The 14,594-nt window shown below is 34.0% G+C and overlaps 1 protein-coding gene across 1 annotated transcript in view; it reads left to right on the forward strand.

Moving 5' to 3' along the window:
* LOC106874390 (uncharacterized) overlaps positions 1–14,594 on the forward strand; it is a 390,389-nt gene that overhangs the window by 286,142 nt on the left and 89,653 nt on the right. Inside the window, exons 136-143 of the mRNA XM_089352838.1 lie at positions 147–329; positions 1,006–1,128; positions 3,035–3,217; positions 5,634–5,756; positions 8,261–8,449; positions 10,454–10,582; positions 12,042–12,227; positions 13,205–13,327. Coding sequence (XP_089208964.1) covers positions 147–329; positions 1,006–1,128; positions 3,035–3,217; positions 5,634–5,756; positions 8,261–8,449; positions 10,454–10,582; positions 12,042–12,227; positions 13,205–13,327 — 1,239 coding nt within the window. The remainder of the gene's footprint in view (positions 1–146; positions 330–1,005; positions 1,129–3,034; positions 3,218–5,633; positions 5,757–8,260; positions 8,450–10,453; positions 10,583–12,041; positions 12,228–13,204; positions 13,328–14,594) is intronic.

Consider the following 14,594-nt stretch of genomic DNA (forward strand, 5'->3'; position numbering starts at 1 on the left):
TCACATTTATGTAAATCTGTTTAACTATGCACACAAAGTTCCACAATAATCTTGACATTACATTTATTTAGCTTCATCTAGTGCCATAACTTTTATTTGTTAGATAATGAAAACTTCAAAAACACAAAAAAACTTTCTCTTTTCAGTTAACTGTTGAAGCTACTGACTCAGGCAATCCACCCAAAAAATCCAATGCCAGTGTGATAATCACAGTTGTGCGAAATACACTGCCTGTAATAAGCATCCCTAACCAGGTCTTCAATATTTCTTCACAAATTGCAGTCAATGTTCCATTTGGAAAAATTCAAGCTGCTGATTCTGATCTCATTGTAAGTTGTAAAATTTGTTTTGAAAAACATTTATTTATTTATTTTTATCTGTCCACTTTTCTGTCACAGTTAAAATATTTTAACTGCTAAGGAAATTGTTTGAGAAAAAGAGTCATTAATCTCTTGATAGTTTTCATTAATTTACTATCAAATTCTTAAATAGCTGCAGTAGTAATTTAACAAAATTGTCGATAAATTTCTCTTTAAAATTTATTATATCTTCATTACTGAAGAACCATAGATAAAGAACAATAGGGTTCTTGAGCTTGTACAATGTGAGCTCATATGTCACTGCAGTTTTTAATCTGTTCTGTGTTCAATTAAAGAAGCATTATTTCTTTAAAGCATTTTGGAACTTTTTTTTTAATTTGGTTGAGTTTGTTCTTCTAACTAGAAAATACAAAATTTTGTTTACAGTAGAAAGTCTGTCCTATCTTTTTATTTCTTTCTTCTTCACTCTTTTTCCCACCATACAACTCTACCTGTCTGATACTGTCTCTCTGTCTCTCTTTTTCTCCATCGTTGTCTCTCTGTCTCTCTTTTTCCTCTGTTCCTCTCAATCTTTCTCTCTGCCTCTATGTCTCTATTCCCTCCCCACCTCTCTCTTACTCTTTCTGTCTGTCTGTCTCTTCCCCCTCTCTCATCTCTTACTTAATTTTCAACTTCACTGTTTTAGGGAAAATTAGTGTATGAAGTAATTGGTGATATATCAGCCCCAACATTCTTCAAAGTTGATGAAAATACAGGAGACATAAGCCCCAAAGTATCCTTACAAAATGAAGGTTCTAAAAAATATACGGTAGGTTGAATTCTTTTCTTAAAAATATTTTCTTGTTATTTAGAAGGAGATGTTTCTCAATTATTTCTGAGAAATGACAGAGAAAAATATTTGGTGTTAATTTTACTAGGTGAGACAAGGTAGGGACAACAACCAGAAGGGAAGTTAGTGGATATCAAACAGAGGTGCATGCTGAGGTGGTACATATTCTCTTATATAGAAGAATAGAAGCCAGTATAGAATCAACAGAAGAGATAGATGCAACCACAGCATCCTGGTGAGCTAATAGATGTATGCAGCATGTTAATGAATGTGTCATAGATAATCAACTGGAAAAATTTGTTTTGCAGATGGTCTAAGATATCTGCATGAATATTAGCTACACCTTCCACATGTATGAGCAATACTTCAGTTCTTCCCTTCCCTAGCACTAAGTACTGTTTCAAACTTTTTACCTGCAGTTATGTACCTTATATGCATACATGTTAATTTACCTTTCGACATTTGAAAGGTTCTACAACATGTAACTGTTCAATAACATGAATCAGTATATGCTTATATATATTAATCTATGTAAACAATATTATATATCCATTACAGCCAGTCTTACTAATCAGTTTTGCACTAGGGGTTCAACAGGATGTTTGATATCACCCCAATTATGTAACCCTGCACTCACCAGAGTTGGGAACAACTATACACACACACACGTGTGTGTGTGTGTCTGTGTGTATGTATATGTATATATATTTATGTGTGTGTGTCTGTGTTTGTCCCCACCCCATCGCTTGACATACACAGACACACACAATATATATATACTCATACATACACACCTAAATTTATATGCATAATATATACACAAATACAGAGATGGATTTCAATGTTCATGCATGTACTTTACAAGTACAGCTGAATAAATAAATAAATGTAATTCTCATAATTTATGAAGTAAACATAACTACATGTAAACAATTATGTAAGTACTTCTTTATAAAACTTACATACTTATATACAAAAATATTCCTACAGACATCTATATACAAGGTATATACAACCAGATATGTACATAAAAACATATATACATAAAGGTAGTTTTCTTTAAGGTATCCAATAGGCATTCAATTAGATAATAATAATAAATATAAATACATATTTATATAGGTGCAGACATGTCTCTGTGGTAAGAAGCTTGCTTTTCATCCATATGGTTCTGGGTTCAGTCCCACTGCATGGCACTTTGCTATGTGTTTTTTACAACTGCCTTGGATTGACCAAAGCTTTGTAAATGAAATTGGTAGATGGAAACTGAAAGAAACCTTTCTTATATATATATATATATATATATATATATATATATATATATATATATATATATATATTATTTAAAAGGGTTCCAACTCTGTTTTTTATGTTTTATTTATATTCTTGTAAAATTAATGTGGGATAGAGAATGTGGAATATATAATATATAATATAAAAAAAGATGGATGGTACAATGAAATGAAGTATTGAATGTCTTATTGAATATATGGAATATGTCTTATTGAATATATGAAATATTGAGTGTTCAATATAATGGATTAAATATATAAAGGCGAATACGTATTTTCTATACCTTGTGGTATTTCATCATGGCCGGTATGACAGACTGTATATAATTACCTCAGTGTGACACCAAATTGTTTCATACATATGTTTGTGTATATATATATATATATATATAATGTTTGTGTGAGTGTTGCTGTAGATGTTGGTGCCCGTGTATGTATACATGTATGTGAGAGTAATGAATGTACAGAGAATTTGGATGATATGCCATATCTGACTATGTCAAAGTTATGACAGTATATAAGGAAACTTAGTGACGTTGAGTTTAACTTTATCTTTTGTTTGATCTTATGATGTCAAATTTTATATATTGCAGTTACGAGTTGCTGTCTATGATTCAGCTGTACCATCCAAAAGAGTCACAGATATTATAACCATATATGTTGATCGAAACATGCAGGGTCCATTATTTTTAGATACACCATTTATGAGAACTGTTGATCCTAATATTGAGGTAACCTCTGAAATTATGAAATTCCAAGCAGTTGACTCTGTAGGGGTAAGAGCAAGTTTCTTTTCAGAATAGTTTGTATAATGATATATTTTATACTATTGCTGTAGTTGTAACCATTGTTTTATGTTTGAAGTGCAAATCAGACTGAATCCAGCTTTTCTTTTTGTTGATAACATAATTTACAACTTGAATATTTGGATCAGTTTAATCTTCTTTTGTGGCATTGTCATAGCAGAAATAACAACAATGATGATAATGATAATAATAGTAACGATGTTGATAATGATCATGATGATTATGATAATGGATATTGTAGTTGTTGAAAGATGAAGAAACTACGTTTTATAATGAAAGTGGCATGCCCATTTGATGTTAGAATCAAGAAAAAGGTAAAAAGAAAATTAGTATTTTATACTGACATGGAGTATGAAATCTTTGAAAGTTGGAACAAAGAAGTTAATACAATCACAATTTTACCAATTATCGTTGGGACCTTAGAAACCGTGACAAAAAAAATTGAGAGCAAACTTTGGAAAGTTAGATGTTAATTTAGGGGTACATGCAGTACAGAAAACCTATTTATTTGGCTTAACAAAATTATATTCAGTATAATATAAGAACAAACATGAATAGCAGATAAAGACTATTTTACAGAAGGGACAAAAAAAAAAATGCTCATCACGCTAGATCACAAATTGTGGTTCAGTAGGAAGCTTAATTATACCAATTACAACATCAATATTGTGTAGCAACAGAATTACGACTACTACTGTTGCTTAGACTCTATATTGTGCAGTAAATAGAGTAGTTTTCTGGCAAACAATAGATACATGGTTTGTGTTTTGTCTGTGTCTCTGATGATCTTTACAAGGTCGTGGATTGCAGAAATGTCAGGAAACAAAATACATTATGGTATGTCAAAAAATGACTTGCTTTTTGTGACCATCAACTATATTTGTGACCTTAGAAATAATATTTTATGTCATCTTTTTACGTTCTGTTTGGGGCAGTTTCGTTGTTCAATCCATAAAGTATTCTGTTCAAATCAACGAAATAAAGACCACTCAAATACTGAAGTCAATCTGCTTCACCCAATCCTTTGTAACTTTGTGACAATGTTAGAAATCATTGCTGCTATTGGATGGCGGATAGCAAAATTGATGGAAAGATCAGGCAAAGTACCTTGAGGTTTTTAGATAACATCCTTCATTTTAAGAGTTTGTATTATGCTGAAGTTGACCTTGCATTTCATTGTTCTGATGAATATACAAGCATTTGCATAATATGAGCCCATGCGTATATTATTTTATGTACAGGTTCATGCAGCAGGAGCGTGTTCAAATCTTCAAGGCATTGAGGGCTATATCAGATGTTGAAGTTACTATAAAAACCTTCCTTCTATGGTGGGATTCCTTTTAACAATAATGACTGTACTCCATCCTAATCCTAACTAAGGAGCTAAAATCTAAATAAAAAACAATCACATTAGAGAAATAGCAGTACTAAGTAGTGATGAGAAACAAACATACTTTAGGGTGGTTGAAATATATTTCTGACATGTTTTAACATTTAATGGTAAACTCACTGCATTTATTATAGTGAATAAATTCTCAATTGTGGTAAATGTAAAAACACCTTAGTTGTTCAGTATCTTCCCTAGTGAACTCTTAGGGGGATGAATTTGTCTTTAGATGTTAAAATATGTCAACAACATATTTTAAGTAATCTAAAATAGTATTATTTAAGTATTAGAATGCCTAGCTATGAAAGAAATATGAATGGAAACATATTCCTTCAATAATTGGCTGAAAAAATAGAACAGGAAGGGGGTTTCTTGCAGGCCCATTTCACTGTCAGTTGACCACTCGTCAGAGCAGACATAACTAATGTCTTCCTCTAATTGGTAGTACAAAATATTCATTTACTATACAAAGAATATATAAATTAGGCTTTCATCACAGTAGACAGCTTAATTTGTATATTTGTGCTTTTTAGCAGCTCATCATTATTTAATCAATATATATATTTTATTCGTCTGTCTTCACATTCTGAGTTCAAATTCCACTGAGGTTGACTTTGCCTTTCATCCTTTCAGGGTCGATAAATTAAGTACCAGTTGCGTACTGTGGTCGATCTAATTTGCTGCCCCCTCCCCCCTCCCCAAAAGATTTTGGGCCTTGTGCCTAGAGTAGAAAAGAATATGCATATTTTATGTGTATACTGTGTCTGAAGAGGTTTATCTTTTAGTTTTCTCTCATGTCATGGAAACAGGGTGGATAAAAGTAATTTAGCTCATATGGAATTATGGATAATATTATGGGAGAAGAAGATAAAGGAATGACAAGTGGGTAGAGGTCCTGGTTGAACTGCATACGATGCCTGATAAGTTATTTATATTTTTAGTGTTTTACTGTGTTATTTATATCTATTTATATTAAAACTTCAATATCTACTTTCATAGGATCTAATCACTTACACAATAAGCAATGAGTCTGCTGCTCAGCAATATTTCTTGGTTTTACCCCTAAATGGAAAGCTCCTACTCATTAAGTCCCTAAAAGGAATGGCCCCTACAACAATCCGTGTAAGTATTTCCTGATTTCTTTCCATTTACAAAAAATTTTTTGATCTTTTACTTGTTTCAGTAATTGTATTGTAGCCATGACAGGATGCCACCATGAAGGGTTTAGTCAACTCCAATGAATATTTTTAAAGACCTGTGCTTATTCTGTCGGTTTCTTTTGCCAAACTGCTAAGTTACAAAGACATAAACAAACCAGCAATAGATGTCAAGTGGTGGTGGTGGAAAAACACAAAGACAAACACAGGCATGTGTATGTATGTGTGTGCATGTGTGTATGTATGTGTGTGTGTATATATATACACATATACATTGATATATGTATGTTTGTATATATATATATATGTGTGTGTGTGTGTGTGTATGTGTGTGTGCATGTATGTATGTATGTATGTATGTATGTATACACGCACACACACACACATACACACACACACACACACACACACAAAGGACCTGTCTGCCACAGCAGAATTGATATTGGTGCTGTTGCCACATTAAAAGCACCAAGTACACTCTATAGCATGGTTCACTTTAGAAAGGGTATCAAGCCATAAAAACCATGTCAGAACGGACAATGGCACCTGGTGCAGCTACTGCCTATACCAGTCACTGGAAAAACCATCCAACCCATGCCAGCATGAAAAACAGATGTTAAGTAAAGATGATGATATGTTCATATATATATATATATATATATATATATATCATCATCATCATCATCATCGTTTAACGTCCGCTTTCCATGCTAGCATGGGTTGGACGATTTGACTGAGGACTGGTGAAACCGGATGGCAACACCAGGCTCCAGTCTGATTTGGCAGAGTTTCTACAGCTGGATGCCCTTCCTAACGCCAACCACTCAGAGAGTGTAGTGGGTGCTTTTACGTGTCACCCGCACAAAAACGGCCACGCTCGAAATGGTGTCTTTTATGTGCCACCCGCACAAGCCAGTCCAGGGGCACTGGCAACGATCTCGCTCGAAAATCCTACAGGAGCCAGTCAGGCGGTACTGGCAACGGCCACGCTCAAAATGGTGCATCTCATGTGCCACCCGCACAAGAACCAGTCCAGGGGCACTGGCAACGATCTTACTTGGCTTGCCGGGTCTTCTCACGCACAGCCCATTTCCAAAGGTCTCGGTCCGTAGTCATCGCCTCGGTGAGGCCCAATGTACGAAGGTCTTGCCTCACCACCTCAGCCCAGGTCTTCCTGGGCCTACCTCTTCCACGGGTTCCCTCAACTGTTAGGGTGTGGCACTTTTTCACGCAGCTATCCTCCTCCATTCTCACCACATGTCCATACCAGCGCAATCGTCTCTCTTGCACGCCACAACTGATGCTTCTAATGTTCAGCTTTTCTCTCAAGATACTTACACTCTGACGGGTATTCACATTGACATTACACATCCAACGGAGCATACTGGCTTCATTCCTTGCGAGCTTACGTATGTCCTCAGCAGTTACAGCCCATGTTTCACTGCCATGTAGCATGGTTGTTCGTACGCATGCGTCACATACATATATATATATATACATACATATATATATATATATATATATATATATATATATATATATATATATATATATATATATATATATATATATATATATATATTATGGATATGTGTATATATATATATATATATATATATATATATATATATATATATGTATATATATATATGTATAATATAATAAAGATAAAATCGTTCATAATTTAATCAGGGGTCAGCACGAAAATAAAACCTTATAGGTAAATTTTCCAAATATTATATTAATAATTATATACATAATTATAACTAGGGTTTTAGTACTTTTGGCGACTATTTTCAGTGTTTCAGTGTGTTGTAAGGCATTTTGCCAATCACTTTTTATAATTATATATATGTATGTATGTATGCATGTCTGTATATTCATATATATATATATATATATATATATATATATATACATATATATATATATATATATATATATATATATATATATATATATATATATATATATATATATATATATATATATATATATATTCATATATATATATATATGAGAGAGTGAGAGAGAGAGGGGGCAGAATGAGAGAGCGGGATAGATAGATAAATAGATATGTGATGTTAAGTGATGATAATGATAATTATGTTGCTGTATATATATATATATATATATATATATATATATATATATATATATATATATACTCACTAGACCCATGTCATTAAGTTTTAGACCTAGTCTTAAAATGTGTTTTTTTTTTCAAGTATGATGGGTTGACAGATTCATTAGAGTGTCAAACAAAATGTTTTTGCAGTAATTTGTTATGGTTTTCTATAGTCTGAGTTCAAATCCTGCCAAAGTCAACTTTATCTTTCATTATTCTGGGGTTGATAAAATAAAGTACTTGTTGTAAAATATAATGTTTATTTGATGGAACCCCATCCTCAGTTTGCTGACTTTGTGCCCAAATAAGAAATAACCATGAGCTTCCATTCTTTCTTGCAGTTTACTGTAACAGCAACAGATAGTGGTGAACCACGTAAAAGTACTAGTGAACCAGTAATAATACAGGTGAAAGACTCTACTAACATCCCAGTATTTATCAATCCTGATTACGAAGTTAGTATTTTGGACTCTGAGCCAGTTAATGAAGTTGTGACGACCGCAACAGTCAAGGACACAGGAACACCACCGGTAAGACAACAAAAGATATCGACAGCATTTTCTGTCTGTCTGTCTGTCTGTCTGTCTGTCTGTCTGTCTCTATCTCTCTCTCTCTCTCTCTTTCACTCATTTCCTGCTGTGTATATGGATGTGGAGGCACAATGGCCTAGTGGTTAGGGCAGCAGACTCGCGGTCGGAGGATTGCGGTTTCAATTCCCAGACTGGGTGTTTTGTGTGTTTATTGAGTGAAAACACCTAAAGCTCCACGAAGCTGCGGCGGGGGTGGGGGGTGACCGCTGTTGTACTCTTTTTCCCCAACTTTCTCTCACTCTTTCTTCCTGTTTCTTGAATAAAGCTGCAATGGACTGGTGTCCCATCCAGCTGGTGGGGGGGGGGGACACATACATCATAGAAACCAGGAAACCAGGCCCATGAGCCTGGCTGAGCTTTAAAAGGGCGAAAAGAAAAAGTGTATATGGATATATATATCCTCCAGAAATGAGCCAGAAGCACTAGATCTATATTTGAAACGATTAACCAGTTATATCTGTGTATGTATATATATTTTTTTACATCTATAAATTTATTAAACAGTTATTTACAGCATTCTTTTCTGAATCTATGCACCAACTACACACTGTTAGATATACATTTTGGTGTCCTGCACAAATGATTTGTTTATAGAGATTAAATGTATGTGTCACACATTAGCTCACTCACTCCAAATCAACATTACCTGAACAGGTTCACAGTGTACCACATGTCAGGTATTGAAGTGAATGCAGAGGAACATGAGATGAAGTTTTGCTCAAGAACACAATACACCACCCGGTCTAGGAATTGAAACCATGATCTTGCAATCGTGGGTGCAACACACTAACCACTGGGTCATGCATCATCACAATATATATTTGTATATATATAATTGTTTCATCTTGACAGATGATAGCCATCCCAGCAACACACACATCACACCCCATCACACAGCACAATCACAATGTATGTATGTATGTATGTATGCATGTATGTATGTATGTATGTATGTATGTATGTATGTATGTATGTATGTGTGAAGGCATGTGGCTTAGTAGTTAGGGCATTCAGCTCATGATTGTAAGGTCGTGAGTTCAGTTCCCGGCAACATATTGTGTCCTTGAGCAAGACACTTTATTTCACGTTGCTCCAGTCCACTCAGCTGGCAAAAATGAGTAGTACCTGTACTTCAAAGGGCCGGCCTTGTCACACTCTGTGTTACACTGAATCTCCCTGGGAACTACGTTAGGGGTACACGTATCTGTGGATTGTTCAGCCACTTGCACGTTAATTTCACGAGCAGGCTGTTCCGTTGATCGTATCAGCTGGGACGCTCGTCATCGTAACTGATGGAGTGCTCCTATGTATGTATGTATGTATGTATGTATGTTTGTGTGTGCATGTATGTATGCATGTATGTATGCATGTATGTATGCATGTATGTATGTGTATATATAGATATATGTGTGTTTATGTATATATATATATATATATATATATATATATATGTAAGCATGGAGGCGCAATGGCCCAGTGGTTAGGGCAGCGGACTCACGGTCATAGGATCGCAGTTTCGATTCCCAGACCAGGCGTTGTGAGTGTTTATTAAGTGAAAACACCTGAAGTTCCACGAGGTCCGGCAGGGGATGGTGGCGAACCGTGCTGTACTCTTTCACCACAACTTTCTCTTACTTCTTGTTTCTGTTGTGCCTGTAATTCAAAGGGTCAGCCTTGTCACACTGTGTCACGCTGAATATCCCTGAGAACTACGTTAAGGGTACACGTGTCTGTGGAGTGCTCAGCCACTTGCATGATAATTTCCTGAGCAGGCTGTTCTGTTGATCGGATCAACTGGAACCCTCGACGTCATAAGCGACGGAGTGCCAACAACAAATATGTAAGCATGAATGTGTGTGTGTGTGTGTGTATTGTTAGTTTTTATCCAAATTTTCTACTTTTAATCTCTTCCCATTAACAACAAATATTATTTTCAAATTTCAGAGAACTTTTAAATATGAAATTGTTGGAAATTATCCATCTTCAATATTCTTTTCTGTAAATGAAAATACTGGTTCTATTCGTGTTAAGCGCTCACTGAAAAGTGATGCTCTTTTAACAGAAACTTATATTGTAAGTATATATATATTTGCTTCTGTATAGTTATGTCTCTTTGAAATTCCTTTTATGTATGTCACTATTTTTATAAGTATGTCTGTGTTTCTATGTAATCTTGCTAAATCACCTTTCCTCTTCCATATATTTTCTATAGGCAAATTAATTCATCTGTTTTTTCATTCAATATATTAATTAAGGCATTTTAGTGTTTCTTTTTGTTTTATATTAATTAAAATTTGATTTTTACTTTTCTGAAAAAAATAAAGTTTGACCCTTTAGCATTTAAACTGGTCATATTGGGCCCAAATATGCCATCTGTTTTATGTTCAGATTGATCAGATCTAGTCTCTCACACCTATTCTCAAAATATCATTCTAAATATAGACAACAACATCATCAAAATCTCAAATCTATGTGATATACATGATTAATTCAAAATAATATGAATGAATAAGCTTTACATTTGTCAGAAAGTATATTTTTTTTCTCTAGTCCAGCTTCCAAAACAATAAGAAAAAACCCTTTTTGCTGGTTTCAGTTATTGAACTGCAGCTATGATCATTACCAAATCCAGTACATATTTCAGTTTAAAACTTATACTTATTTTAAGTCCTTTATTGCAGAAATCAGAAATATCCACCCAAAATTTTATCACCCTTAACAGTGGAAAACATTTTATTTACCATTGTATCTTTTATTGAGGAATGTCGTCTTTGAAACTATTTTTCATTGAGATACATTGAGAAAATCCTTAACATCATTATGGATTAACAATGAAATTTAATTTTGCAGTTAAAGGGTTAGAAATTTATATTTATTGAATGGTTGAATTACCTTTTGATGCATACAGACACAACTTGATACACTATCTTAACCAGTTTAAACAAATGCAGGCATGGCTGTGTGGTAAGAAGCTTGCTTCCCAACCACATGGTTCAGGGTTCAGTTTTCTACTATAGTCTCAGGCTGACTAAAGCCTTATGAGTGGTTTTGGTAGATGTAAATTGATGAAACCCGTTGTATATACATATATGTGTGTGTGTATTTCTTTGTGTCTGTGTTTGTCCCCCAACACTGCTTGCAACTGGTGTATTTACATCCCTGTAATTTAGTGGTTTGACAAAAGGGACCAATAGAGTAAAATAATAAGTACTGGGGTCGATACATTTGACTAAAAGTTCAAGGTGGTGCCCCAGCATGGTCGCAGTCAAATGGCTGAAACAAGTAAAAGAATAAAAGATATGAACATACATGCATACATGCACATATAGATAATAGGCTTTCATATAATTTCCATCAACTAAGGTGGTACTCCAGCATGGCTGCAGTCAAATGACTGAAACAAGTAAAAGAGTAAAAGAATAAACACTACTCTCCTTGTGTCACACAGCGGAATTGAACTTGCAGATACTTAGTTGCAAAGAGAACTTCTTTATTTTTTTTCACTTTTCCCTTGTTTCTTTTGTGATTCTAGATCCGTCTGGCAGCCTATGATGTAAGTAAACCATCTCAAAAAGGTTATGCAACCATCAGAGTAAAAGTGGATCGCAATCCTTCTGTTCCATATTTTATTGCTCCAGTCAATAGAGTAATTGATATTCCAGATACCCAAAATATCAACAGTGCTGTCACTCGGGTCACTGCAGTTGATAATGACCAGGTAATGTTATTTTTTCTTTTCACTTGTAACTTTTACCTTTGTAATATCACCATGCCCAATACAAACTGTCTGTCTTAAATTGATATAAGTTAAAATACCTTCCATCAAAAATCCATGCTAATTTTTGTTTTAAACGCCAACTTCATCATCATCATCATCATCGTTTAACGTCCGCCTTCCATGCTAGCATGGGTTGGACGATTTGACTGAGGACTGGTGAAACCGGATGGCTACACCAGGCTCCAATCTAATTTGGCAGAGTTTCTACAGCTGGATGCCCTTCCTAACGCCAACCACTCAGAGAGTGTAGTGGGTGCTTTTACGTGTCACCCGCACGAAAACGGCCACGCTCGAAATGGTGTCTTTTATTTTAATTATTTTTTCATTATTTTCAAAATTAATTGAAATAAAGACAAGTGTATAAGTAATTTAAATTCACGGAATATTGGACACCTTTTAGAGAGAACCCTTATGCAGTAGTTGAGTTTGCTAAGAAAAACAAGGAAACTGCTGTCATTTGGTCTGTTTCTCTTTTCTCTCTGAAATTCAGGCTTATAAGGTCAAATGTCATTTGACTTTAATAACATGCAATTATGTCCCGGAAAAAATTATGTAAGACTACAAAAAAGATCCCTTTTATGCTCTGTTTGCTTTTAAATATGTGATTTTCCTTGATAAACTGTTAATACAAGGGTGATAACCATTTCTTCAAAATATTTGGCTGGATTAGCTGTTTGAATCTGAAATTAAGGAATAAAGAAAATGATATATAGAATAAACATATTTACTTATTTTTGATTATTTTTTTTATTTACTAAAGTTATTAAAATTTCTAGTCAGTAGTAATCATGTATAGCATGATTTCATTATTTCTAGAAATCATCAACATGACTTCTGTTTTTTGAAGGCTGCTCATTAAATTTTAACATGTTTCTATTCATTCTAAATGTTTATTGTCATTTATTTCAATATTCCAGAATAACATCACATATTTTATGCAAGGAAATAGTGACTTGCAAAACTTTTTCTTCATCAATCCACTAAATGGTATAATATATTTGCGGAATAGTCTGACAACAACCACTGTGAAACGTTTTGATGTAAGATTATATTTTATTATTATAACAATCTAATTGTTTGTTATTGTTTTGTTTCGTTTTTTTCTGTTCTTTTATTGAAAAAAAAAAAAACTTTTGGTAAGAAGATTGAATAGAGACATGACTGAAAGGTTGCTAGAAAAGAGTTGAAAGGGTAGTAGATTGTTGTTGATAAGGATATTAAGTAGAAACTACATAAGCAAAAAACGTCTGAAGTGTAAATATTAAACATTCTAACTTTCTGGGCATATCCAACAAGTGTGAGTCTTTGTTCATAATTTCCAAACGTGGTGTCGTTAAGAAAGAGAATGTAGTAGATGTTAATGAGTGACAAGGCAACAGTAATAGGAGAGAAGATGATGGTTAGTAATAAAGATAGCTGAGGGTTATGGGAAGATTCAATACAGACAGATATACTCTATCTGCTTTCACTATATTGGTAGATATAATGCATTGTCATCCTCCATTATACAGTTGACGATAATGATAGATGGGAGACATAGTGATAAGAATAAGCATCCTCTTTTCCATCATCATTTTTCAATTTTTGAGTTCATATTTTATGTTTGTCTGGCTCGGTGGAGGTCTTCTTCAGTACAATGCTTTGCCATATGTCAAAATGTGACAAAGAAAATCTACTCTTGTTACTGATGCTTTTTATAACTTATAATTTCCCTTTGAGGAGACATTGAATAGATATAAGGAAGGATATTTGGACTGGGGTATGACTCCATAGCTTATCATAGAATTCTATGCAGGCACACAAACACACATTCATATTCAAATAAACAAATTAGTTTCCTTTAATATTATGACTACCTTACTGTTTATTTTAAGTTACTTAAACATTGTACAGTTTCACATGTACACATTAAGCAAATATTATAGCAAATATTAAGCAACCTTGTAGCAAATATATTGCTGTGAGAAATTTTTTACACATAAACTCAAAGCACAGGTTGGGATGTTGTTCCTAATTAGAACCTTTCACTTTTAGCATTGTTGGTTTGTCTGGAGCAATGGTAGAAGATACTTCCTCAAGGTACTGTGCAGTAGAATCAGACCTTGACCACATAGTGGAAAAGCAAACTTCTCAACCATATAACCATGTTTGCACCCACTTTTTTTCATAGTTACTTTGGGAAGACAAGAACAGAAACTTTATCTAAAAAAGACGAAATCACTGACAAGACAATATTGTCTAATTAACAAATTAGTTGAGTGACAGCTTGACTTGAATCAGCCTTACCTAACCTCCGGAATTTAAGGA

The sequence above is a fragment of the Octopus bimaculoides genome, chromosome 5, assembly GCF_046866305.1.
Source record: "Octopus bimaculoides isolate indiv1 chromosome 5, ASM4686630v1, whole genome shotgun sequence".
NCBI classification, from domain to species: Eukaryota; Metazoa; Mollusca; class Cephalopoda; order Octopoda; family Octopodidae; genus Octopus; species Octopus bimaculoides.